Here is a 25578-nt window from a genome sequence, read left to right on the forward strand (position 1 = left end):
ATCTAAATGTTTTTTAGGAATAGATACATTCATTTTTGGGCAAATTTAAGACAAGAATTATGAAATGGAGGGAGTACATCCTTGGACTGGCAAACAATATCTTCCATAGAGCTTAATGATTTCCAACGGGGACGGAAAATTTGGGCACATATGACAATTTGGTGCTTTGAGCCATCTACTTGCTCGTCAGTGTCGTGTTTCAGCATGCGGAATTGCCTTCCGAAGGACAGTTTAGGTACGATCTCTGTACGATTATGGGACGAAGAATGTATGTGTTGAAATTACTAGGCCAGCACATGTACTTTCTCATAACAAATTAAGAAAACGATTCCCCAAGAAAAAGGATTGTAGACAACCCATGTTACCCCTGGAAATCAATGGCAAGACGACGCTAATACAGCTCAATTAAGAGACATCTGGTTCTGTGTAAACAGGTGCCATGAATGTCTCAAGTACGTCTGCATCACACTGGGGAATCGTTAAAGAAGCAGCTTTTTACGGTACCTTCAAAAGGTATCAAGATCAGCTGCCTCCTTCCCGAGGACGAAACTTTCCCTCGGACGTACCGAACTGGAATCTGGAGAAGTGCTAACCTCCAACACGATGATTGTAAGATCGTTACATGCCAGCAGTTTGTTGCATACTGACAACAGAGGACTCTGGACAACAGCTAGATGGTCCAACCGTCGTGGAGGAACTGGTCGCGGTCGAGCGTGTACCGCCCGTGAAAGAAGAAGAAGAAGCTCCGGCACTGGAGGAATCACCGGGCGCCGGCGAGCCAGCGGCAGCAGGGTTACGTTTGCCGCTGTACCCAGCTGCAACGGTCGGCGAGTACGTCGGCACGGGCATCTTCGGAGGAAGACAAGGCAACGGAGCCTCGAACTGAAGCACGCCTAGCGCTTGCTTGATAGACGGCCGCGCGCCACGGTCCGGGTGCGCGCACCAGAGCCCCACCACCAGCACGCGTTCCACCTGCGTTTGGTCAAATTCGCCGCCGTTCAGGCGATGGTCGGCCGCCTCTAGAACTGCTCCCCGGCCGTAGAGGCCCCAGACCCACTCGAGGAGGGAGGAGTACTCGCTGTCGTTGGCCTCCTGATCCGCTCGGGCCGGCAGCCGCAGCACCGGCACTCTGCCGCAGCAGATCTCAAGCAGCACGATGCCGAAGCTGTAGACGTCGGACGCGGTGCTCGCTCTGCCGGACGCGGCGTACTCTGGGTCCACGTACCCCCTGGTTCCCGCCACAACCGCCGTCTGCAAGCTGTTGCCATGGTCGAGCAGCTTCGCCAGCCCGAAGTCGCCGAGCTTGGCGCCCAAGGACGCGTCCAGCATGATGTTGCTGGGCTTCACGTCCCTGTGCACCACGCATTTGTCGCACCCCACGTGCAGGTAGAGCAGCGCCGAGCCGAGCCCGAGCGCGATCTCGTACCTGCTCGGCCACGTCAGGACGACGCTGCTGCCCGAAGCGCCGTGGAGGCGGGCGTCGAGGCTGCCGTTGGGCACTAGCTCGTAGACGAGCAGGAACTCGCCGCCGCGGTGGCACCAGCCCACGAGCTCGACCAGGTTGCGGTGTCTTAGCCGGCTTATGATGGAGACCTCGGCGACATATTCTTTCCTCCCCTGCTGGGAGCTCTTGGATATCCTCTTCACGGCCACGTCAAGACCCAGGTCGCTCAAGGAACCCCTGTACACCTCGCCGAAGCCACCTTCCCCGAGCTTCCCGTCCTCGGAGAAGTTGTTGGTCGCGGCGGCGAGTTCGCCGTAGCGGAATCGCCTCGGGCCGGTGCCGTTCTCGAACTCCTCGTCCATGCTGCACCGGTCGTCCGAGTCGGCAGACGCCATCTCCTGTTGGTGCTCCTCGCTCATCCGCCGGCGCCTCACCATTAGAAACCGGATCAATACACCCACAACAACGACACATATTAGCATGGCACCGACAGCCAGTCCGACGAGCGGCCGGACAATACTTTTGGAGGGAAATTGTTTGACCGATATATCGGGCGCTTTTTCTTCCGTCACATTGTGTCCTCTCGGTTCCTGCGGTGTCACCGCCACCATTTTCGTCGCCGCCAACGTGGAGTTGAAAGACCAGGTGAGCACGCGATGCAGATCAACGGACCAACCGCTCGCGGCAGAGAACCCGATGGCCACCTCGGAAGGAAGTAAGCTCTCGAGATCAACGGTAGTATTGAGCTCGTACCTCGCCATGCCACCATCTGAGCTGCGCTTTAGCTGTAGGGCGACGGCGAGCAGTTTTGTACTGCTGTTGTAGCTCACCCACGCAACCATCGGCTCCTCAGAGCCGGCGAGCTCGCCCGCCGGCAGCTCCAGTACCGCGATGGAGTTGATGGAGTTGACGTCGATCCCGATGTGGTTGATGGTCGGGTCCCATTCGTTTGAGAATGTGTCGAATTCCACCGCCACCACAGCTGGTGGAGTCGTACCGGCGGGGGTGCTTTGGTTGAAGAGGCCGAGGTAGCCGCCGCCACTGAAGGGAGGCATTTTTGACGGGTGGGACGAGAGGAAGAAGGCGATCCCGTCGCCAGGCGCGAAGGTGCTGTTGTCGATGGCCGCCTTGATGACGAAGGAGAAGCTGGTCGTGAAGCTCGTCACCTCGCCGGTGGCATTGTCCCAGAGGGGCACCGGCTTGCTGTATGACGCCCGGCCCCAACAGTTGCACTTGCCTTGGGATCTAGGAACGGGATTCTGGGTGAGGTCGATGGGGCTGTCATCTTGTTGAGGGAGAGTCGCGGGTCCCTCGGTCGTGATGTCGGCACGGTCGTAAGTGGCAGAATCGGAGAAGTTGTAGCTGAACGACAGTGGCCTGCAGCGAGGAAGCTTGGAGATGAGCAAGAAGGAAGTGAGGAGTAAGGCTGCAGGGATTGTTGAGCTCACGACACCCATTGCCGCTGCCAGGAAGTCAGGGACACAAATGGCGCGCGGCAGCAATGTGGAAGAAGATGCAAGCTAATTTATCGCAAACAGCGGTTGGCCGGAAAGACTTTTCTACGGGCACGTCATGTAGCGTTACTGTTCTAGCGATCAGCAGCTAGCTATTCTCGTTGGCAAACCGGGCCCTTTGCAAAGGTGTTTTTACTTGAGCAAAGCGACGACCCAGAAAGGACTCTCTCGACAAACAGGGCTGTTCATGCACAGCAGATACAAGCAGAGAGCCCACGTACTGCTCGTCTTTCCAGTCACCCAGAGCGAGTGCGGCCCACCACGTGTTGCCGTGTTGGTTGTCATAAGGTGTCGCGGCGGTGACCCGGGTCAAGCGAAACCCCACACATTCAATCACGCTGCATGATTGGCGCGTCTATCTTGGCCCTCGTTGCCACCGTTTGCAAAGGGAGTCTCAGTCTGGTCGATCGGAGGTCTCGCTGACGACCCAAGCGAGACCGAGACGACGCGACGCGCTTGAAGCGCTTCATTCCCCTGGACGCACCACGAAAGCGGGGCGACGTGGCTTCAACCGGGACAGGACGAAATACAGGTTGCTGCGTCTTCCGGGGTTCGGGCCACTTTATTTGAGCTGGCGATCACATTCACACGACGGGTTCATGCGGACGAGCTAGACGAGCAAATAGGCCCACGCTAGGATTCCGCCGGAAATCACCAGACACCGTTCATTTTGTTGCATCAAACGATTGCGCGTAGAATCGTTGCAAGTTGCAATGTAGCAGCTGGCCTTCCGTACGCACCAAATAAAATGTTTATTTTTAGCACGTCGAAACATCGCCTTACAACATTGAAAATTTTAAGTTCACCAACGTTGCATTTTCTTGGCCGATTCGAGCTCCACGGCGGCGAATCCGGTTCGTCAGAAACCCCATCGGAGCCTGATCAGACCCATTTTCCCTCAATCTACGGCTCAATGGTGAGAACTTGAGCCCCACGAGATGAAGTCATCCCAAGGGCTCCATGGAGGAGGAGAAAGAATAGGAAGGGGACGCCATTCCCTCCTTGCTCTTTCATTTCCCCGCCTCGCGGGGGAACACGAGCTATTGTCATGATTGTTTGCCTTAAGCTGTCGCGGCCGGCGACCGGGTCAAGCGAAACCCCACACATTCTCAATCATCTCATTGCCACCGTTTACAGGAGGTCTAGCTGACGAGCACGAAGCTGCTAGCTCTCGGAGTAGGTGACAGCGCGACAAGCTCCCTCGCCCTGGATACATGAGGCACGTCGAAAGCTGGACAACGTACGGCACAACGCGGCTTCACCTGGCCGGCGACCGCTAGATTTTGATTTGAGCTGGGCACGGAACCGGATGAAATACATGGTGCTGTGACTTTGAGCTTGCGAATTGCGATCATGGGCCTGTGGCTGGTGGTCTAGCTGACTGAGGGCCTAGAGCCACCAGCCACGGTGCAAGAGCTTCAAAGATCCAGAAAAGATGAAAGATGAAATGGCATCCATTATCATTTTTGTTTTCTCCTCCTTAAAACTGTACTTGCCTTATCTCAATTGAGATGCGCACCAAAGGTTTCATGTGAATCGGAAATAAACCTATCTAAAAGTTTATACAATGTGGTTTGCTCCCCTTCCCTATGAGCATTTGGGCCCTGAACATAAATGGCAATGATAAGAGCATAGAAATCACATTATGCCCTACAAAACTGAATATTGACAATAGAATGAGACGCAAACAAGAAGCGGACAGAGTGTTGGTTGATGATATTTCTTCTGACCCCTCTGTTGCTTCATGGTGACTGCGGTTGCACGATAAGTCAGACGCGCTAGGCTGTGCTCGGTGAGCACCCAGCACAAAATCCTAGCTTATGCGACCGCCACCCAAAAGATATCCTTGTGGACCAAGGATACGGCGGCGCCAACACAGACCAAGAGGGGGCAGAGATGAAAGGCAATCTTACCATGTGCACTCTTTGAAGCTAAAGTTCATCGGGGTATAATCAAATCGATTAAATAAGGAGTAAATTTTACAAAGCAATCAGGTATAACAGTACTCATGAGAAATGACTCAGGAGCAGGAGCAGGTTTATGCTTTTGACGTTCCTCCATGTTCCTTCTCAACATGCTCAACGAGCAAGACTGGATCTCGAAATCCCTTGCTACACTTGGGGCAAGCATCGATGGTCACTTTACCACGACTCGACTGTGAGTTGTTCCCATGGGATTTCTCAGCGTGCTCAATTAGGGCCCCCACAGTGGAAAATTTTGCTGGACACTGAACACATTGCTCCACGAGGCCACTGCTACTAGCACTGTTCGGGGTGATCCCATCCTTAGCCATCTGGACGGCTTCACTGGTGGCAATGCTCAATTTTTGCATTCCAGCTTCTGCCGATGATCTCAAACTTGATGCTGCATTCAAAAGGCTGGAGCTCCACCAGGACGAACTACCGCTACTGCTACTGCTGCTCGTGCGTGGCTGGACTTTCTGACTTCTCCTTAGCATGTTGGAAAAGGGGAAGGTAGGCTCCAGTTTTCTTGGACCCGGACACTTGTGATCAGGACCAAATCTGTGCTTGAGGCAGTGTTCATTGCTGCAATCTTTGCACCTGATTGTGTTTGAAAATGTCAGTGCTTCTCTGCACCCAGGAACTGGGCATTTCTTTTTCTTTGTTGCTTTCTGGTAATTTGATGGATCACAGTCGGTATTAACATGAGAGTCCCAGGTGATGTTTGCATCTTCATTTGGATTCAGGCGAACTCCTTTAGCACAGAGTGGGCAGATGAGGACAGTTACATCCTTTTTATTTGCATTCAGACATTTATGTGATGTATAACTTCGGTGCTGAAGGCAAAAGACCTGAACGGCATACAATGGCTAACAGCATTTAGTGATGACAAGTTGACAACAATAAAAAGAATTATGACTTGTGAGAATCAAGGTACCCATGAATTTCAAAACGCAAACAATTTCAGAAGACAAAAGCTGAATTCCCAGAATAATAAATACTAAATATTCTGTGAAAGCATGCCAATAGAACTACGTCAGCAAAAAGGTTCACTCTTACTATACATGACAACCATCCTCGGTGCAAATGTGCAAGGGGGAATGAATTGTCTATCTGTTATTTTTAGCGAGTGCTGTGACAAGGATATGGTATTTGAAATTCCACTTGTTGCACGCTTCAAAGCAAGTTAGACGAATGTGAAGGTAAGTATTGCCCGGTAATAACTGCATGTTATGATGAGAATCAAGGGGGTCAATCACTGTACATGGGATTTTTTTTAATCTGATACTCCTTTGATGTTAAAAAAATGACTAACCAATATGATTTGCAGAAAGTTCCTTTTACTCTGCTGCATGACAATGGGCAGTTGGGAACAGATTCACAGAAGGTTTCTCATTCAAGTATTAGAAAATGTGTATGAATAAACCAATCACAGTGGTCTTAAAGATAATGATTCAAGCAACCAAACTATTTTGACCATCTAAAATTTGGAGTTTATGATTCTACATTCATCAACTGAAGAAGAAAAAGAGAAGTCATACAGAGCATGTGACCAATTGAAGTAACACCACGCGAAGACACAGGAGTTCTATTTCACGGGAAAAGGACAAAAGCACTATATTTCAAGATGGCAAACGTTAGATACTCTACCCTGTGGGACAGGCGAAAGAAAGGTTCTTCTTCATTCATGCTGCCCAGCCCAGGCAGCAAGATGAATGGCCCTTTCTCCTTAGGGCAGTCCCCAGATCACTATCCTGGAACCGCGTCCCCCTAGAATACTACTCCCAGGTCTATTTCAGGAAACCGCATCCACAGAAAAGGGCCAATTCTCGGGTTCCATGATTCACAGAACAATCCATAGCTTGCGCAAGCTCTAGACGCAAAGGGAAACGAACAGGGGAGGCGGAAAACATACGTGGTCGCACCGGTCGCAGGTGAAGGGGAGGAAATCGATCTGGTTGCAGTCGCCGACGCTGCAGTGCTTCCCCAGGTCGGGGAACTCCGGCGTGCCCATCGCCCGCCCGTGGGGGGGCCTAGCGCTTGTGCGCGGGGTCGGGGAGGGGAATCCTGGTCAACTCGCCGTGCGCGGTGCGCCACCGCGACTCCGTCGGCTGCTTCGTGCGTCGGTTGTTGGCTTGGCACCGGAAGGCAAGGCAGGAAGGGGAGGGGTCTCTGATTCTGATTTGTAAACGGTTTGACGGTGTGCTTTTTCGGCGAGGACCTCGGAACTCGTCGGTATTTCATTCCGAGGTACTCGTTAGGATTTGGTACAACGAACCTCCGTTTTTGTCTTCCGAGTTGGCATGTTCCGTCAGCCGATGCGTGAAAGACACGGAGCTGGGGAAATGCCGGGAAACCCTCTTTTTCCGTGGGCCGCCAGACCACCGAGTTGGGTAGTACTCGTTACTTTTCATAATTTTTGTCTCGAATTTGTTAAAAAATAAATGTATCTGTTTCTAAAAAATGTCTAGATACATGTAATATTTCGACAAGAATTATTAAACGGAGAGAATACAACAAAAGATCAAGAACAAAACTGTGACTGGGCTGTTTTATAATTTTTATTATTTGGACTTTTATTTTTATTTTTCATGATAGCAACAGAGCTGCTGCGATCCATTGATCTGAAGAACTGTCAGGAGACACCAGGTGACACGAAACGGCAGCAAGGGCAAGTCTGACTATGTCGGACAAAACACAGTAAAATTAAGTGCAAACCTTCCGGTGCCAATATCATCGTCGTCATCACAAAAGCGTTCAGGATCCAACAACTTGTATTTCGTTGCAACAATGTCGCCAAGGTGCACCCCCACCCGCCACATCGTAACCAAGCCTATATAGACAGGTCGGTCGACTCCATCGGCACCTAGAGTATATCTAAAAGGAGGCCAACTTATGCCTCTGGGATTTGAGAGAACGATCAACATGACCGTGATACAACGGCTTCATGGGAGGAGCTCGTATCCGTGCCGCATTCTCCAACTCCTCCCATGAGAAGTTAGGAACTCTGTACTCCATGGGCTTGTGTGATGAGTGTTGTTGCCTGCCTTTACGCAAGGCTATTTGCGGTGTATTTGTTTCTTTTAATATGAGAAGTTAGGAATGCTTGTGTTTATTAGTTATTCTAATGTTGAGATGTGGAATGACCGGATTTTATAATTCGATTTGTAGCCACCAATTTGCCTCGTCTACATAGCCCAAGGAGTACAAAGTTCATCAAAAAATTTAAAAAACTTCTACTCCCAATTCACATGTATTTCTCCGATCCATATTAATTGTCGAAATATTACATGTATCTAGACGATCTTTAGGCATAGATCATCCAAAATCAGGCAAATTTGAGATAATTAATATGGATCGGAGGGAGTATTAAAATTCTGAACACAGTGAATAAACAGTCTATGAATAAATAACCCAATAAACCTCAAAGCATAACGCTAGAGTATACGATGACTTATTTTTCCTTCTAATTCATGCTATTGACCTTGTAATTTTTTATATTGCGGCCGTCCCATAGATGGATGAAGCTTTTATCGCTCTGGGTTTTCTTTGAAAGATATCGCTCTGATTGGGTGTCACGTACGTTATATGTGGTCTCACGTGAGTTGAGAACACAAGAGTTAGCCGAGAGAGCAAAGAAACAACTCTATTCAGTCTCACGCGAACTAGTAAAATACCGTTCCAAGATAAGTTGCTCCCTCCATCTAACAAAAGATGTCTTAAGTTTGTCAAAAATTGGATGTATCTAGACATGACTTAGTGTATTGATGCATTCAAATATAATTTAGTTTGGATGTATCTAGACATTCATATTTGGGCAAATTGAAATCTATTGGACGGATGACCTGAAAAGAAAAAAAATTTAAGGGCTGGGGCGCTACGCTAAAGAATAGCATCTGGTTGTGAGGCCAAAGAAAACGAGAAGGGCTAGATAATAGTATCTGGTTGTGAGGCCAAAGAAAACGAGAAGGGCTAGAGAACTCAAATTTAGTTTATTTTGGATGTATCTAAACATTCATATTTGGGCAAATTAAAATCTATTGCACGGAGGACCTGAAAAGAAAAAAGTCCAAGGATAGTATCTGGGCGCTACGCTAGAGAATAGTATCTGGTTGTGAGGGCCTGGAAAAAAATATCAAGGGACCGGTGTGTGAAACCTCAAAAAAATTTGGACCATTTCTCGATTTGTGCGTGTCATCCTTGCGCAGGGGCCATGCTAATCTTCTCTGTATCGTTCCAATTTTATCGGATGTCCCCGAAGGGACAACTACGGTGCGGAGTGGTACGTTATAAGGTGGTCGGAACATTATTAGCTGGGCGAGGTGGTACTAATCGTGGATGCGTCTGTTGTTGCCCCAAGAGCCAAGACCGAACCGAACTGCTCAACGAAGCGAGAGCCAGCGAGACTAATGGGCTTCTATATGTTGCTTCAGCCCAAGTCAGCAGAGAGGCTGATTGTGTTGGCTCAGAGCCTCAGACCAAGTCAGCAGAGATGCTAATTGGCTTCTTTCGTTTTCCCTTCCCCTTCACGTTTAATTTGTTTCACGATTCCGGTCTGGTGCTGGATTATTCGAGCGAAACAGAAAAATTCAACGTCTCTGGTTGCTGACTTGGTATTTCCATTCGTCCATTCCAGTAGTTTGTCACTAAGGAAGAGTAACAAAGAACAAATTGTAGCAACAGTGTCGAGGACACGAGCGGGTCTTTTGTTTGGTACGTAGACGTTGGTGAGCGCGAGGACGACCTCCATGCCCTGCCCCGGCCCTAACGAAGCCCTCGTGGGCTGTCAAAGCTGCCTCGATCAAGGAAGGGACGGGTCGATCAGAAAGAAGAAAGAGAGTATACTGCAAGCTTGAATCGAAAATATGAGAGTAAATTGCACAAAACCACCGCATGATTTATTTCAAAAACCACCGATTTTACTAATTTTCGTGCAAAACCACCACAATTTCGTGAAGTTATTGCACATAGCACTGGTTCCGTCGTTTACGACGTATAAACGCGTTTCTGACCGACCGGACCCACATGTCAGGTTGACCAGGCCGAGACGGCGTTACGCCGTCCGTTAGCCAGGTCTGTACAAGCCTTTCTCCTCTCCCGCTGACTGCAGACCCCACCATCATCATCCTCCTATTCGTGTATCCACCCGCCCTTGCTCCCTATCAGCGCCGGCCGCCTCGCGCGGCGCTGCTGGTCCGCCGCCGCGCGCCTTCACTGCATCCCCCCGCATTGCTTGGTTCCGCGCTGCTGCAGCCCCCCGCCCTGCCCGCCGCCGCCCTAGCCTCCCCACGCGCCGCTGCTTGCGCGCCTGGCCATGTGCGCCCCTCCGCGCTGCCGCCGCCCCTGCTGCCCGCAGCCGCGTGCGCGCGTTGGAGCTAGCTGTCCATGCGGCTGCTCGCCGGAGACAAAGAAGAGAGAGGGAGTAATCCAAGCGGCTCTCACGGACGGCGTTAACATCAGTTCGGCCCAGTCAACCCGACATGTGGGCCTGGTCGGTCAGAAACGCGCTTATATGCTGCAATCGACAGAACTAGTGCGATGTGCAACAACTTCACTAAATTGCGGTGGTTCTGCACGAAAATTAGCAAAACCGGTGGTTTTCGTAATAAATCACTGAAATGTGGTGGTTCCATGCAATTTACTCAAAATATAACAAAACATGCATTCACAGAGTGCTCGCCCTTGCCTATAGTCTAATAGAGTTGCAGCTCGGTTAAGCTGCGTCGGTGTTGTAGTGTTGTCCGGTTAAGCCTTCAATTTACTCGTTTCGTCCGCAGGACCGAACCCGTCGTGACCAATGATCGACGACCCGAGATCGCAAGCTCAAAGTCGCCCGAACCCCGAAGGCGCAGCACCAGCTGGTTGGTTCCATGCCCAACTCGAATAAAATCCAGCGGTCGCCGCCCGAACGGCCGATCGAAGCCGCGTTGTCCGGTTACGTCGCCTAAACCGAGAGCGACCAACTTGGTCTCGGTCTCGCCTGGGTCGTCGCTCCTCGTCAGATAGACCTCCGAGTCTCCGACCGACCAGACTCCGTTTGCAAACAGCGAGCAACCAACCATGCAAGGTGATTGAATGCGTGTGGGGTTTGGCTTGACCCGGGGTCGTGGCCCGGCGCCCGCGGCAGCCTACGGCAAGCAACCAACCAGCCATGCCAGCACGTGGTGGGCCGCCTCTTGATGACTCGAAAGGTGAGCAGTGAGATATGTCCTCGCTTTACTACTCAAGTAAAAGTGTAAAACACCCTTGCAAACGTGCTGATCGTGATCGGTAGGCTGCATGACATGCCCGGTAGGGCGGTAGAAAACTAAGAAAAGTCTTTCCGACCTCAGACGCCAACTGTAAGCGCTTGGTATTTGCAATAAATTGTTTGCGGAATGCAACCATCGATCAGTACTTCTCAGAGAGTAGCGCTACCTACACCTGCACGCATGCATTAGTCTGCATCTTCTTCCACATCGCTGCCGCGCGCCATTTGTGTTTCTGGCAGCGGCAATGGGTGTCGTGAGCTCAACGGTCCCTGCAGCCTTACTCCTCACTTCCTTCTTGCTCATCTCCAAGCTTCCTCGCTGCAGGCCACTGTCCTTCAGCTACAACTTCTCCGACTCTGCCACTTACGACCGTGCCGACATCACGACCGAGGGAGCCGCGACGTACTCGCCGACCGTTGCAGCTGGGTACAGCGGCAAACGTAACCCTGCTGCCGCTGGCTCGCCGGCGCCCGGTGATTCCTCCAGTGCCGGAGCTTCTTCTTCTTCTTTCACAACGGGAGGTGCGCGCTCGACCGCGACCAGTTCCTCCACGACGGTTGGACCATCTAGCTGTTGTCCAGAGTCCTCTGTTGTAAGTATGCAACAAACTGCTGGCATGTAAAGATCATCGTGTTGGATGTACTCCGTCCGAAGGAAAGTTTCGGCCTTGTGGGAAGGAGGCGGCTGGTCTTTATACTATTTTAAGGCACTGTAAATTAAAAGCTTCTTCTCTAAAGATTCCTCAGTGTGATACTGTGATGCGGACGTGATGACACTCGTAGCATTTTGTTTATACAGAACCTGCGTATCTCTTAATTGAACTGACAAAACTGAACAGACCGAGATAAATCCAGGTTCAGTTCAGGTTTTTCGGTAGTTTGGTTCTTGGTTAATATGCCCACCCCTACCTGGCTCCTGGCATCATGGGTTGGGCTGCGAGATCGTGCTGAAGAGGATAAATACAGCAGCATCGTAACTCAGCGTTTCCGCGGGTAAAACGACGTGCGTACAGAGTACTGATACAACGACAAACCTTCTCTGGGCGTGCAACGAGCCGTTTTCGCGGGTAAAACCCGCCACAGCTCCACACACAAAAATCAGCCTAATCCAAGTATCCAACCACCGTGTACCCCCCACCAGGCCGGACCCCTCCGCGAGTCCTCGTCGATCCACTGCCGTCACACGGACACGCCTGCACCACCCATCCAAGACCCCCCTTCCCTTTCCGCGCGTCACCCCAACGTCGTCAGGCCACACGGCAAGCTTCCTAAATCTCGCCATCTTCTCCTCGGTCAGCGCGATGGTGGTCGTCGTCGTCGCGCAGGCCGCAGCGGCCGTCACGCCGGTGGTGGCCGCGGCCGCGCCGTCCGTCTCGTCGCGGGGCGCGGCTGGGACCGGAGGCCGAGGGATGGGGTGGCGCCGGCGGCGCAGGGGGAAGGGCGCCTGCCGCGGCCGCGGGCTCGTCGTCGTGGGCGCGTTCGGCGGGCAGTACGATGACGGGTTCGGAGACGTGGAATTGGTATGTGCCGCTGCGCTTGAATGAATGAATGCACGGTCACTCGAATTGCTCGCAGACACGATTAAGATGCATTGCGAATAGTGTTGGTTTTTGTTGTTGTTGAAAGGAGTTCAATTGATGAATGAAACCATCCCGCATTTCCTGCATATCCTCCAGAAAGTAGCTAGCAGGACGTCTGAACTTGATTGATATTTCCGGTCTCAGCATCTAGCTGTATGATGCACACTGTCAAAATTGAACAAATGAAGTTTTTTAGAAAAAGGCTAGAAAAGGCACGTCAGCACATGACCAGAGAGGGAGAAGAGTGGGAGAAGAGTGGATCTTGGATGATGGCCTTCGGTTTTGCTAATCCTTGCCTGGATCGTTTACACAAATCTTGTCCAATTTCTGCACACCATTACTGTTATCCCTGGTTTATAGGTTATACAGAGTACTATACATGTGGTAAGACATAGACGATATGACGATAGTTGAATGTTGATCTAGAAGCTTTATGGACTCCAATGGTGGACACTGCTCTCAAAACGCATAATTAGGAAATACATAAGATAATGTCATAATGTTGTCATGACTTTCCAAATTATGTACACAACCAAAACACATGAATTTGCAGAGATTGATATTTGTATTGCTTCACATGGATTTTGAATTTGAAAAGAGAGAAGATGCATTAATTTCCCTCAAGTCTAACATCTCGCTACCTAGATCCATTGTGTTGCGACTAATATGGCAATAATAATCGTGGCAAGCGGTGTAGGACCTCCATCGCAATGATCGCAACTTTCTTCTACGAGGCTCGTCACCAAGATAAGAGTTGCCTTGTCCTCAATGTTTGGCTGGCATGGCATGTTGTGGTTGTTGCGGTGGTTGATGCGTTGGTGGTCGTTTATGATAGAGTCGAAGCCATTGGTTTGTGCAATGGATGATGAGCTTCTGTTTGGCCTCAGAGGACGTTCTTAGTGGTGTATGTGTCCAGTTTTTGGACTCGTAGTTTTGGTGTTAGCCTGGTTTCTCTTTAATTAACTGAGCAGCTCTCTTAAGCTTAACTAATACATCGAGACAATTTACCTCCAGCTAAAAAAAACAGCTTGAGAACAATCCACAAGAATCGTGATGATCACGTTTCTCTGTTCCAAAAGGTTTTACAGGGGAAAATGATGTGGATTGGAATCCTGCATAATTTATATAAAAATCATACAATCCAAAGGACCTTGATATCTAGAAAAAGATCGTGCAACTTAAAACAGAGACAGGGACACAGGGGGCCACCCACACAACCAATTTGTTTTTTCAAGGGAAAACTTTTATTTGTGCTGTGTAGAATACTCAAGAACAATGACCAACAACATTCTGGCACCACCCATGTCCGCCTTTGCCATGTTTCTTTTTTTGAACAGGAAATCATGAATTACTTCACCTACAAGGCTACAAAGACGGTTCTCTATCAGTTGTATGAAATGAACCCGCCAGCATATACTTGGCTTTATAAGTAAGGTTATTTTTCCATGGCCTCTTTCAGACAAATTACTAAGTTTAATTACCTCTTCGAAAGTTATAGTTTTGTCCTGTCAGTTACCTTGTCGTCAACGATGCAAAAGAGGGAATACATTTTCTTCGAGCACTCACAAAGGTATCCTCTTTTTCTTGTACAGAATGTTCAAAAATGGAGAGGAAAAAAAATGGTGTGTTTCTGATCATTTCTAACTTGTTTCATGTATATACACCAGGAAAGGCAAGACCTGGCAGAGAGGGTCATGATCACACGCCTTCACTTATACGGCAGATGGATCAAGGTAATGCAGAGGCAGAGAGCCATTCCATCCAAGTCTTGAGAGAAATTGGCGCAGATTACAGAAATTTTTACTTACACCTATGATCGCTGCATCTGATCAGAAATGTGACCATACAAAAATGTACGAGAGGATTTCCAACGAGAACCTGGCACTCATGCGCGAAAGGCTAATGGAAACCGTAGTGTGGCCAACTGACGACACGAACAACAGCGGCAAACAAGATTGAGGGGGACACGATTGGAACTCTTGTCTGAGTTGAGCATAAACTGCTTCACTCAACAATGCACTTCGATGAATCCATGTTGTTTTTTTTCGTTTTGACTGTTACTCGTTTGTGTATATAACCCTGCATGAATAGAACAGTTGGTGTACATTCTCTCGTAGGGGTTTGTGATTTTAGTGTCCCTCGATCCTTTTCTGTCCACTGGACTCGAGAAAAATATCAGAAGCTCAGAACACGTCTGGTCAATTTGTTTGCCTTGTTTGACAGTGTCTGTTCTTCTGTGCTTGTATTTGTAAGATTCAGGTTTTCTGACCCTTATTTCATCCTCTTTTTCTGTCTTGCATGACCAACAATATTGAGATGGATTAGATAAACGAATTTCATTTACTGAAGTCCGAGCGATGCATAGCTAAAGCTTACGTTTCTAAATTTAATGAGTATGCCAATTGGCAGTGACCCCCTACAACTCAAAAAATAGTTAGCGAAGACTTCTCATTACAACTTGAAAATTGAGCCGACCCCTAAGCACAAGTAAATTATATACAGATAGTTCAAACCCTCACGGAGTTGTTACCACACATCTAATTTATATGAAGAAAAATGTTTTATGTCCTGATCAGTATGGTAAGGATAGATGTCATCATATTAAAAAAGAACCTTCCTTTCTGGCGGAATATATCTGAAACCAGTCCAATAGTCCATGGAGGCATGGCACTGTTCCATCTGTTGAAGAAAAACGTAATCTTTTCTTGTCGGCAACTAGCACGACTACATTTGGGCGGATATCCTGGAGTGCTTTATCACGTTTCATGTCGCTGTTTGTCTTGTACCTAATCTCGTCCGTCATTGGCGATGCAAACCAAGCCTTGTCTTCCTTACTTAAAGCTCAATTCATTGTCCAGCGCCGTACCATTATTTTACAGCTTCAGATACCTCCACCGCCACCAATGTAAGCTCCAAATCTGAGATGCTTCTCCTATGGCTTACATCTGTCTTCTCAGCAGGCCGGCAGTATAAAACCCAAAATAACGGCAAGTGTATGTGAGGCTATCAAGGGCTAACCAAGCTGATAACTTCGTTATTTGCAACAACATGCATATGTAACAACCTCTCAGGTCTCTGCAAAAGTTGTTTCTGGCTCTCCTTCCTTCCACCCTTCCTCTCCACTCTTTCTCTAGTCATGAGATCAAGAGTCACAGGAACTTACTTCTTGGCTCTCCAGTTCTTCCTATCCTTCAATTTCAACATTGCCCGTGTCAGTCCTCTGTCCTTCAAGCTGAACTTCACTGAATCAAACAACAACGCGTTGGCTGCAATCCAGTTCCAGGACGATGCCTTCTACAACAAGGCGATCAGGCTCACCAAGGACGAGCTGAATAATGATATCACTTACAGCGTTGGCCGAGCAGTCTACACCGATCCAGTGCCTCTCTGGGATAGCGCCACCGGTCAGTTAGCCGACTTCACAACCCGCTTCACATTCATGATAGCTGCCACAGATAGAAGCAATTCAACAGGTGAGGGCCTAGCATTCTTCCTCTCACCGTACCCTTCTGTGATACCCAATAGTTCCACAGATGGTTTTCTGGGCCTCTTCAGCAATAGCAATGGTCAGAATGACCCATCCAATGAGCTTGTGGCTGTTGAGTTTGACAGCCACAAGAACACATGGGATCCAGATGACAACCATGTGGGAATCGACATCCATTCAATTGTATCTGTAGCCAACCGGACATGGATCAGTAGCATCAATGATGGTCGGATAGCCAATGCATGGGTAACTTACCAGGCCAGCTCCATGAACTTGAGCGTCTTCTTGACATATCTGGACAACCCACAACACAGTGGCAACTCCAGCCTATCTTATTCAGTTGATCTCAGAAAATATCTCCCAGACAAAGTGGCCATTGGCTTCTCGGCTGCCACTGGTAGATCTGTTGAGTTACATCAGATACTTTACTGGGAATTCGATTCTACGGATTTGCAGCTGATGAAGACAGAGAAGACGAGAAGTATACTGGCCATAAGTTTGGGTACTAGCATAAGTGTGGTGGTCTGTTCTATGGGCTTGGTTTGGTACCTTCTGCATTTTAGGTCTAGGAGGTCAAAAAAGGAGAGAGAAAAGAAGCTAGATTATAATGTGTCAATTGACTGTGAGTTTGAGAAAGGAAGGGGGCCGAGAAGATTCCGGTACAATGAACTAGTGGGTGCCACGAAGAACTTTGTTTTGGAGAGAAAACTTGGAGAAGGAGGATTCGGTGCAGTCTACCAGGGCTTCTTGAAGGATCAAAACCTTGACGTTGCCATAAAGCGAGTTGCAAAAGGGTCAACACAGGGGAGGAAGGAGTACATATCTGAGGTCAAGATCATCAGCCAGCTGAGGCATCGGAACCTTGTGCAGCTTGAGGGCTGGTGTCATGAGCGCGGAGAGTTCTTGCTTGTGTACGAGTTCATGCCAAACAGGAGCCTGGACACACACCTCTATGACAACAGTAACCTGCTAACATGGCCATTGAGGTTCAAGGTCACCATTGGTGTTGCATCTGCCCTCCTGTACCTCCACGAGGAATGGGAGCAATGTGTCGTCCACCGGGATGTCAAGCCAAGTAATGTGATGCTTGATTCTGCATTCAACGCTAAGCTTGGTGACTTTGGGCTCGCGCGACTTGTCGACCATGACCGAGCCTCACAAACTACAGTGTTAGCTGGAACAATGGGTTACATGGCTCCAGAGTGTGTCACCACTGGCAAAGCAAGTAAAGAATCCGATGTCTACAGCTTCGGCATTCTTGCATTGGAGATTGCATGTGGAAGGAGGCCGGTTGTGCTAAAGGAAGAGGACAACAAGATCAGATTGGTTCAGTGGGTGTGGGATCTGTATGGAAGAAACGAGATTCTTAATGCAGTTGATGGCAGGCTTGATGGTGCATTTGAAGAGAGAGAAGTTCTCTGCTTGATGGTTGTTGGACTGTGGTGTGCACATCCGGATTACAATCTCCGACCTTCGATTCGCCAGGTCATAAGTGTACTAAAGTTTGAAGCACCATTGCCAAGCCTTCCAGCGAAGATGCCTGTAGCAATGTACTTTGCGCCACCAATTTCTCTATGCAGGTTTTCATACACCTCATCTGATGGGACCCTGAAGGAGCAGGAGCTGGAAAGGTCCAACGGTTATGGAAAGACAAACTCATCCAGTGCAACCAATGCTTCGAGTTCACCTCCCTCTGTTCGGTTGCCAGAGGCGGGTTACTAGGTCTGCCGGTTCCTTACTGCATGCTCAACATGTGTACTTTTGTTTGGTGCCAACGTATTAGAGAGGCACTAAAGTTAAACTAGAAATATGTTGCTATTGATTCTAGCTGGATGTTGAGAACAGTATTGATTCAATTATTTGTGTATAGATTGGATACCTGCAGAACATAAGCAATGGAATGTTTATGCGTATCCTAGGTGAATTTATGATGTTCACCTAAAGTGGTGTTGACGGTTGTCTTGTTCTTTTATATGTGGAAAAGACAAGTTTGCTTTTGTATAGGAATCAAATCAATATCAATTCAGGCACTACATTACCAAAGGCCTATTCTCACAACATATGTACAATAAGTACAACGAACATAAACTACCCGAACCTATTTTTCCTGCTTATCTTTGGTCACTACAAGATCTAGATGTGCCCAAACCAAATTGGCCTTAAACCTAGCTATCCAAGTGAAGTGTCTAATAAAATATACCATGATGCACATATATTTATACTCCTATATCAACAGGAGTAAGGAGGTATGTGCATATATTTGTACTCCCATAAGGCCGTACCAAAAAAGGAACTGAGTTCTAAATAGTAAACCATTAAAATGGCCATAGAAGGTACATAATTCTGGTTCTTTGAATCTAAGCACCAAACAACTGAACAAAAGATGAAGAGAAAGATCAATCAAGGCGGAGCAAAATAAGGTCTTGAATGTCCTTCATCAATAATGTGCAGAGAACACGTATCATTGTGAATTTATTCGAGGTCCATCGTCTTATATGTGGTTCCGAAAAAACACTAGCATTGAGCACCGAGAAATTTGTCATGCCAAAGCCCCAGACTACAAATTTTATAACAACACCTTGCTTGCGAAGCATATGTGTGAAATTTTCAACTACCATATTGTCCATGCAATGTATTATTATAGATAAGCTTTTCATGAAATTCTAAACTAGTACTCCCTCCATACCATAGTAAGTGACTCAAATTTGCTCAAATATGGATGTATATATGCCTAAAAAACATCTAGATACATGTAATAGAAAGTCACTTAATATGGGACGGAGGGAGTAGAACCTAACACTTCGATCATGCTTCACGAAGTCAACCATAAACTGGAACATCAGAACATCACACCAATCTAAAGTTGTGTACAACTAATTTTCGTCCTCAATTGCACAATATCACACTGTTGTGAACTCGAAAGTAACATTTCCTCTTAAATTTGACATCAGTTGCACAATGTTACATTGTTCACAAGAAACATTTCGTGATTGGCTAATTTCAGCAGTAGAATCTAGTCTAGTACTTAACAAACAATGACACAGCACGGTCATAAGCAAGCAGACGGCCATTACCTTTGGGCAGCTTATTGTTCACCTCCTGCCATGCTGCTTCTTCGCAGTGAACCGGTAAACCACCGGACCATGGCGCCAGCCTTCGAGGGGTGGGTCCTCATGCAACACCTCAATGTTGAACAGCTTCCTCGCCTTCCCGAAGAACTTCTTATCCGTGCGCTTCCACCTCCTCAGATGCGCCATCAAGAACACCACCTCCCCCTTCACGAAGAACCGCAGCGTCTCTATCAAGGGGTCAACCAACGTCTCGTAGTAGACCACGTCCGAGGCCACGACGAGGTCAAACCGAGACGCCGGCGCTGGGGCTACCACGGCCTCCATCGAAGCCGCATCGCCCCAGGGGAGCGGGACGACGGAGACAGCGCCGCCGCGGGAGTCGAGGAGGGGCGCGTTGAGGGAGGCGTTGTGGTGGAGATTGGGGAGCGCGGCGGGGAGGTCGGAGAGGACGGCGTGCGCTGGGAGGGCGGCGGCCAGGGCGAGGCCCGCGGCGCCGGTCCCGGAGCCGAGCTCTAGGATGGCGAGCGGGCAGTGCGGGGCGGGGCAGCGCGGGAGGAGGTGCAGGGAGGCGGAGAGGAAACGGAGGAGCGTGGTGGCGGAGGGCCAGAGCTGGAAGGTGAGCCCGAGGGAAGGGATGGTGCGGACGGTGATGGGGGACGGGAGCGCGGGGAGGTGGAACTGGTGGAGCTCCGCCTCGGATGAGGCGGCGGCGGCGGCCGTGGAAGTGGGGAGCATGTTTGGGAGGAGGAGTTGGAGATCGTCGGGCTCGGAATCGGAGGAGATGGCGGATGTGGTGGACCGGAATGCATCGTCCGAGTCGGGAACAGGGGAGACGGTGAAGGGTAGAAACGTGGTGGCTGCGGCGGCGGCCACAACGGTGGCGGCGGTAGCGGTGGCGGCGGCGGCAACAGCGGTGGTGGTGGCGGCGGCGGCGGCCATAACGGACGAGCGATGTGATTGGTGTTCTTTGAGGTTTTGACTAGTAGTACCAGGGTTAGACGGGTCTGGCCAATTTGGGCCTAGCACGGCATTTTGCAAGTTGCAACTTGCAAGTAGACAAGTGGTGATTTCTTAACGGATTTTGCTATAACTTTGTCAGTGGCAAGCGGATTTTTCCCTAGGGCATATTTATTTCTTCTTCCTTTTTCTTGTCATTGATTCTCGTGGTGGAGTTGTTGGCAAAATGTTTTTGTTTGCAGCATTGTTGGCAAAATGTTGACCCGACTCATAATTCTTGTCTCACATTTGTTCAAAAATAGATGTATATGTTCTTAAAAAACATTTAGATACATGTAATATTTCGACAAGAATTATGGGACGGAGGGAGTACTGTAATGTGCAAATCTTGGTTATAATGTATTTTTGTGACTTGTAGCATGGAACACAAAGTAATACCTTAAATTTATCACTTGAAATTCGACAGGATCACAAAATTTTTGCTGTAGAGCAACTTCTTAACTATCTCGAACGACATTATAAAACTCGACGAAACAACCATGAGGAGCGAAAGTTTCATCACGGTGTTTTGACGAAAAATATTGCATAATTGCAGAGATATACGGTACACTTTGGTGAAGAATTGCAAGGATACAGCGTGCATGACAATTGAAATACATGCCAAATGCGTGACAACTATGGGGTTAAGAAGCCAGGAGCATATTGTGTGCATGACCACTGACATTCATTTCAAATCATGACGTGCCAAAAAAAATATTGTTCTCCGACCCATTTGATTGTTTCCCGCAAAATCCTGTATCCAGGCAAATGTCTATTTTTGCTCGGGTAGTTCTGATTTAATTTTAAAAACATTACTAGTTGCAAGAAAGGAGTAAAAATTGCTCAGATCATTCCTGGCCGATCGATCCGAGCTCAATATGTCGTCTCGAAGAAGAGATCCTGCTACAGTGCTACTTCGTCTCTAAACCAACGGTTGTATAACATCACAGAAAACCATCGACCAAATAGCACAGCAGCAAGCTTATACTCTGAGGCGGAATGCGAATTTGTTTACTGAAGCACAAAGGGCATTTCAAATTCAGCATCCCTCGAGTCCCCAACCATTCGCGGCATCTAAGGTTTGGGCTCAGCTGCCTCGGAGTCGGAGGGAGCGTGAGCAGCACCGTTCCGTGGCGCGTCGTCATCAACACCCGTGGCACCGCCTCCGCTGCCGCGGCGAAGCGCCCAGGTCCGCGCGAGCAGGAACCCGAGGGCGTGGCCCGCGACGGCGGCGAGGAGGACGCCGACGTTGAAGGACATCACGGCCAGCATCACCATGTACGCGAGCGCCATCTTGGCCGCGTGGACCACGACCGCGGAGATCAAAAACGTTGTCGCGCCAGTAGCGCCAGGCCGGCGCCGGGCGAGCCCCTTGGACGCCGCGGAGAGCGCCTCCACGAGGGCCGCAAGCGCGAGCACGACGAAGAGGCAGAGCACGTACATGCCGCTGCCGGCGCGAGGGCCGGCCCCGGGCCAGCCGTTGAAGAGCACCTGCGCGCGGTGGCCCCAGAAGAAGGTCGCGTGCATCGCCATGCCCATGTCCATGTCCATCCCTGGCATGCCAGCCGCGGGCGGCTCCATCGGCCACATCGGAGGAGGAGGCGGCATCGGCATCGGCATGGCCATTTTGTTTTTCTGGTGAGTTGAGCAGAAACGCCGAAGCAAAGTGGTATGACGAGGTAGAGATTTCCGAAGTTAACTATACTAAGCTAGTTCAGTGGACCGTGCAGTAGTTATGACGAATTCGTGCGGTGTGTCGTGGAAAGAGAAGAGCAGACCTATGGAACGACGATGGAAAGAAGGAATAAAGGTGTAACCAGCAAGGAGAGATACGCACAAGAACAAGAAAAAGACGATAGCGAAAGGGGAATTGTATGAGCTTTGGAATAGCAGTTGGATGTCCTGCCGTGCCACATTCTAGCTGTCTCCAACAGCATGCGTTGATCCCTCTCTTGTTGGCACCAAGTGTCCCAACCTTCATGGACATGCGAGGACTATCAAAACTTGTGGTTCTTGTTTTCATGGACGAATTATTTAAGAGTGAATTCCATTTTTTATCACAAGTTTCACTTTTTTGACAGCTTTAATCCCATTTAGTGAGATTTCTCTTTTTTGACCGCATTTAGCAAAAGTTTTACCACTAATGACCCCATTTAATGTTTTGGTCTGAATCTCCTCCGTTGTGACAATGTGAAGCGGAGGCCATGAACTACTGAGGAGGATCATATATGAACCGTATAATGCTCGCTCGTCTCAAGTAATTGGGCTAGTCCACCACATTTTTCAAGTACGTGAACTAAACTGATCGCACGTCTCAAGTCGCTGGACTGTTGATGTTATTATCTCTTACACAAAGTCGAATCGTTCAGCTGCAGGGATCAGTGGGGAAGTTAATTAGGCCATGTTTGCTCCGTTTTGCTACATGGGCTTGGGCTTATGTGGTCAATTTCCAGCATATGTATACTTAGTGTTTTCTACTGTAACTTGCCAAAATCCTGTGTAGTCAAACGAGGCTTCGCCAGTTTCATTGGATAAGGAATCACAGGTCAGGCCGTGTTTCCATGAAGTACAACAGGCATTTCAAATTCAGTATCCCCAACCATTTTCAGTGTCTTAAGGTATGGGCTCAGACTCGTTGGTAGCGTGAGCAACAACGTTCTGTGGCGCTGCCGCGTCATCATCACGAGTGCCGCCAGCGCCGGCGCGGCGGAGCACTGCGGTCCGCGCGAGCAGGAACCCGAGGGCGTGCCCGGCGACCGCGGCGAGGAGGACGCCGACGTTGAAGGACATTGCGGCCAGCATCACCATGTACGCGAGCGCCATCTTGGCCGCGTGGACGACGACCCCCGAGACCATCGCGCCACCGCCAGGCCGGCGGCGGGCGAGCCCCTTGGATGCCGCAGAGAAGGCCTCCACGAGCGCGGCGAGCGCGAGCACGACGAGAAGGCAGAGCACGTACATGCCGCTGCCGGCGCGAGGGCCTTCCCCGGGCCAGCCCGTGAAGAGCACCTGCGCGCGGTGGGCCCAGAAGAAGGTCGCGTGCATCGCCGGCATCGCCATGCCCATGCCCATGCCCATGTCCGTCCCTGGCATGTGAGTTATGTCGCCCGCGTGCGACGGCGGCGGCGGCGGCATCGGCATGGACATCTTGTTTTTCTGGTGAGTTGAGCAGAAACGCCGAAGCAAAAGAGGTGTAACGAGGTAGAGACGACTTCCTAAGTTAATTAAGTAGTACTACTAAGCTAGTTAGTGGACGTGCAGTGTGTCGTGGAAAGAGAGAGAAGATCGATGGAACGATGGAAAGAAGCAGAAAGGTGTAAACAACCACGAAAGATAAGAACAGGAACAAGGAAAAGGAAAAGAGAGTAAATTACGTTGCGGGTCCATGAACTTGGCAGCGATATTCAGTTTCATCCATTAACTTGAAAACTTCTCAAATGACTTACTAAACTTGACGGCTTTGCTCATTTTACTCCAAATGACCAGATTCGGGCGAAATTCGGTCATGATGGCATGTGACGTGGATCCGGCCGTTCGAGTAGCGGCCGCCGAACCTATCAATGGAGCCATTCGCGTGGACGCCACGTACGCCGGCCCGAAGTGGGTTCACCGGCGAGAGCAACATCTCCCCATTCTGGAGATTCGAGGAGGTTAAACAGAAAAGGTCCATAATCAGAAAATTGTGAAAAGCCCCCTCACACGCCGGCCAGGTCCACGACACATGCCAGCATGGCCGAATTTCACCTGATTTCGGCCATTTGGACTAAAATGAACAAACCTGTCAAGTTTACTGAGTTATTTGAACAGTTTTCAAGTTAATGGATGAAACTGAACATCGCTACCAAGTTTATGAACCTGTAGTGTAATTTTCTCAGGAAAAGACGATAGGGAAAGGGGAAGCATATGTGAGAGCTTTGGAATAACAGACGGACGAGGACAAATGCACAATGTCCTGCCGCGCCACATTCTAGCTGTCTCCAACAGCAAGCGTTGCTCCCAACCTTCATGGACCTGCGAGGACTATCAAACTTCTTGTTCTTGTTGGGACGGGTATTATCTAAACTTGATTACATGCAGTAGAGTATATATACTAAATCTTCCGCCAAAAGGAAGAATTATGATGGTAGCTTTGGAACACCGGATTCTCGAAACGCTGAAATATGAAAAGGTACGATTAGAACGACAAAGTTTTTAAAATTCTAATATGAAATCAAAACATGGACATAGAAGAAAACTTTCACAATGTCTACCCTCTTGCTATAAATCCCGATACAATTGCTAGAACAAATCGAATGGATCAAAATCCTCCAAAAAAATCATGAGTGGCACAAACAAAGATATCCTTAAGATGTTGTGAAAATCCCTTTTAGCTTTTTTTTCTTGGAAATCTATAAGAGATGCTACTTGCCTCTATTCTTTTACAAAAAAATTTATATTTATCATTTGATTCATTTGAGTGGAACAAAAAATTATAGGAACTTCTCTGCGTGCAGGCATTAAAATTGCATCAAGAAAACATTCATGTTTTCTTAAAGAGTAAATTACACAAAACCACCACATTACGGGTTAGGGTTTCACATTGATACCGGTTTACGTTTTGATTATTAAAAACCACCGGATTTACTTAATCACTCGCTCGTTAGTGTCTAAACCCATTTCTGACAAAGCAGGTCCACCGGTTAGTCCTATGCGGCGTGCCAGCATGGCAAATGCCTTTCTTTCTGCTATCTCCCAAATCTCTCCCTCATCCGCTGCTTCCTCTCCTTCTTCCCCCGAGAAGCTCCTCGCCACCAAACCGATGCTCCGACCGCCCCCCCACGCGCTGCTGCTCGCCCCCGCGCGCTCTGCGCACCGCCGCTCTCTTCGCCACTCGCCCCCGCGCGCCCTGTGCACCGCCGCGCTCCCCAGCGTACCGCTGCTCCGGCCGCCGCTCCCTCAGCGCCGCTGCTCCAAGCCGCCCCACGCGCATTGCCGCTCGCCCCCGCGCTCCCCCGCTCTCTCCCGTGCACCGCCGCGCGCTTCCGCTCCCCGTAGGCACGACGAAGCCGATGGAGGCGCTCCGGGGCGCGCCTTGACGGGCGGAGATGCACCAGCGTGCAAGCAGGCACGGCGAGGCCGATCGAGGCGACTGCTAGGCAAGGGGGTGGCCGGAGGCGGCCCGCGACGAGGAGATGAGGCAGCGGAGGAGGAGCACCGTGGCTGGGGCGCTTGGGATGGCCGGGGGCGAGAGCAAGGGCACCGGCGGACGCGCGGGGTTGCTCAAGATGCAGGGGGT

General features: G+C 49.5%; 7 protein-coding genes and 1 non-coding gene across 10 annotated transcripts; 2 read left to right on the forward strand and 6 right to left on the reverse strand.

Annotated features, from left to right (window-relative positions):
• Positions 1-273: 273 nt before the first annotated feature.
• LOC100825664 (L-type lectin-domain containing receptor kinase IX.1) lies at positions 274-3047 on the reverse strand. 2 transcript variants are annotated; one of them, XM_014896724.2, is made up of 2 exons: positions 2893-3047; positions 274-2821 (listed from the first exon to the last, which is right to left on the reverse strand). In XM_014896724.2, exon 2 carries the CDS (start codon positions 2497-2499, stop codon positions 619-621), a length of 1881 nt encoding a protein of 626 aa, XP_014752210.1. In that variant the 5' UTR covers positions 2500-2821; positions 2893-3047; the 3' UTR covers positions 274-618. The 2 variants fall into 2 exon arrangements, with proteins under 2 accessions (XP_014752210.1, XP_003560058.1); XM_003560010.4 differs by having other exon boundaries at positions 274-3026.
• A 1810-nt stretch (positions 3048-4857) lies between these two features.
• Positions 4858-7125, reverse strand: LOC100843134 (zinc finger AN1 and C2H2 domain-containing stress-associated protein 16). The gene is made up of 2 exons (XM_003562871.3): positions 6835-7125; positions 4858-5770 (listed from the first exon to the last, which is right to left on the reverse strand). Exons 1-2 carry the CDS (start codon positions 6931-6933, stop codon positions 4997-4999), a joined length of 873 nt encoding a protein of 290 aa, XP_003562919.1. The 5' UTR covers positions 6934-7125; the 3' UTR covers positions 4858-4996.
• A 1956-nt stretch (positions 7126-9081) lies between these two features.
• Positions 9082-9184, reverse strand: LOC112270352. The gene has a single exon (XR_002962743.1). It is a non-coding gene; the product is annotated as a U6 spliceosomal RNA (small nuclear RNA).
• Positions 9185-12302: 3118 nt separating this feature from the next.
• Positions 12303-15023, forward strand: LOC100825976 (chaperonin-like RbcX protein 2, chloroplastic). 2 transcript variants are annotated; one of them, XM_003560011.4, is made up of 5 exons: positions 12303-12689; positions 14087-14178; positions 14262-14319; positions 14417-14482; positions 14583-15023. In XM_003560011.4, the coding sequence occupies exons 1-5, from the start codon at positions 12471-12473 to the stop codon at positions 14706-14708; spliced, it is 561 nt and encodes a 186-aa protein (XP_003560059.1). In that variant the 5' UTR covers positions 12303-12470; the 3' UTR covers positions 14709-15023. The 2 variants fall into 2 exon arrangements, with proteins under 2 accessions (XP_003560059.1, XP_010236714.1); XM_010238412.3 differs by lacking the exon at positions 12303-12689 and having other exon boundaries at positions 12696-14178.
• A 131-nt stretch (positions 15024-15154) lies between these two features.
• Positions 15155-18179, forward strand: LOC100840797 (L-type lectin-domain containing receptor kinase IX.1). Its single transcript, XM_003562863.4, has one exon. The coding sequence runs from the start codon at positions 15886-15888 to the stop codon at positions 17956-17958; it is 2073 nt and encodes a 690-aa protein (XP_003562911.1). The 5' UTR covers positions 15155-15885; the 3' UTR covers positions 17959-18179.
• Positions 18180-19083: 904 nt separating this feature from the next.
• Positions 19084-20323, reverse strand: LOC100826289 (protein N-lysine methyltransferase METTL21A). Its single transcript, XM_014897344.2, has one exon. The coding sequence runs from the start codon at positions 20244-20246 to the stop codon at positions 19329-19331; it is 918 nt and encodes a 305-aa protein (XP_014752830.1). The 5' UTR covers positions 20247-20323; the 3' UTR covers positions 19084-19328.
• Positions 20324-21062: 739 nt separating this feature from the next.
• On the reverse strand, positions 21063-22567 carry LOC100826601 (copper transporter 4). Its single transcript, XM_003560013.4, has one exon. It carries the CDS (start codon positions 21927-21929, stop codon positions 21378-21380), a length of 552 nt encoding a protein of 183 aa, XP_003560061.2. The 5' UTR covers positions 21930-22567; the 3' UTR covers positions 21063-21377.
• A 111-nt stretch (positions 22568-22678) lies between these two features.
• LOC100826916 (copper transporter 4) lies at positions 22679-23611 on the reverse strand. The gene has a single exon (XM_010231335.2). The coding sequence runs from the start codon at positions 23448-23450 to the stop codon at positions 22917-22919; it is 534 nt and encodes a 177-aa protein (XP_010229637.2). The 5' UTR covers positions 23451-23611; the 3' UTR covers positions 22679-22916.
• Positions 23612-25578: the final 1967 nt, after the last annotated feature.

This window comes from Brachypodium distachyon, chromosome 1 (assembly GCF_000005505.3).
Source record: "Brachypodium distachyon strain Bd21 chromosome 1, Brachypodium_distachyon_v3.0, whole genome shotgun sequence".
NCBI lineage: Eukaryota > Viridiplantae > Streptophyta > Magnoliopsida > Poales > Poaceae > Brachypodium > Brachypodium distachyon.

What these genes read in the sequence shown, in the direction of transcription:
- LOC100826289 (XM_014897344.2), bottom strand. Translation starts at nt 20,246, where the DNA reads ATGGCCGCCGCCGCCGCCACCACCACCGCTGTTGCCGCCGCCGCCACC.
- LOC100826601 (XM_003560013.4), bottom strand. Translation starts at nt 21,929, where the DNA reads ATGGCCATGCCGATGCCGATGCCGCCTCCTCCTCCGATGTGGCCGATG.
- LOC100840797 (XM_003562863.4), top strand. Translation starts at nt 15,886, where the DNA reads ATGAGATCAAGAGTCACAGGAACTTACTTCTTGGCTCTCCAGTTCTTC.
- LOC100825664 (XM_003560010.4), bottom strand. Translation starts at nt 2,901, where the DNA reads ATGGGTGTCGTGAGCTCAACAATCCCTGCAGCCTTACTCCTCACTTCC.
- LOC100826916 (XM_010231335.2), bottom strand. Translation starts at nt 23,450, where the DNA reads ATGTCCATGCCGATGCCGCCGCCGCCGCCGTCGCACGCGGGCGACATA.
- LOC100825976 (XM_010238412.3), top strand. Translation starts at nt 13,844, where the DNA reads ATGATGTGGATTGGAATCCTGCATAATTTATATAAAAATCATACAATC. An exon ending in GCATATACTTGGCTTTATAA is followed by an intron (nt 14,179 to 14,261) that starts GTAAGGTTATTT and finishes TTGTCCTGTCAG; the next exon opens with TTACCTTGTCGTCAACGATG. An exon ending in TATACGGCAGATGGATCAAG is followed by an intron (nt 14,483 to 14,582) that starts GTAATGCAGAGG and finishes GCATCTGATCAG; the next exon opens with AAATGTGACCATACAAAAAT.
- LOC100843134 (XM_003562871.3), bottom strand. Translation starts at nt 6,933, where the DNA reads ATGGGCACGCCGGAGTTCCCCGACCTGGGGAAGCACTGCAGCGTCGGC. An exon ending in CCTGCGACCGGTGCGACCAC is followed by an intron (nt 5,771 to 6,834) that starts GTATGTTTTCCG and finishes TATGCCGTTCAG; the next exon opens with GTCTTTTGCCTTCAGCACCG.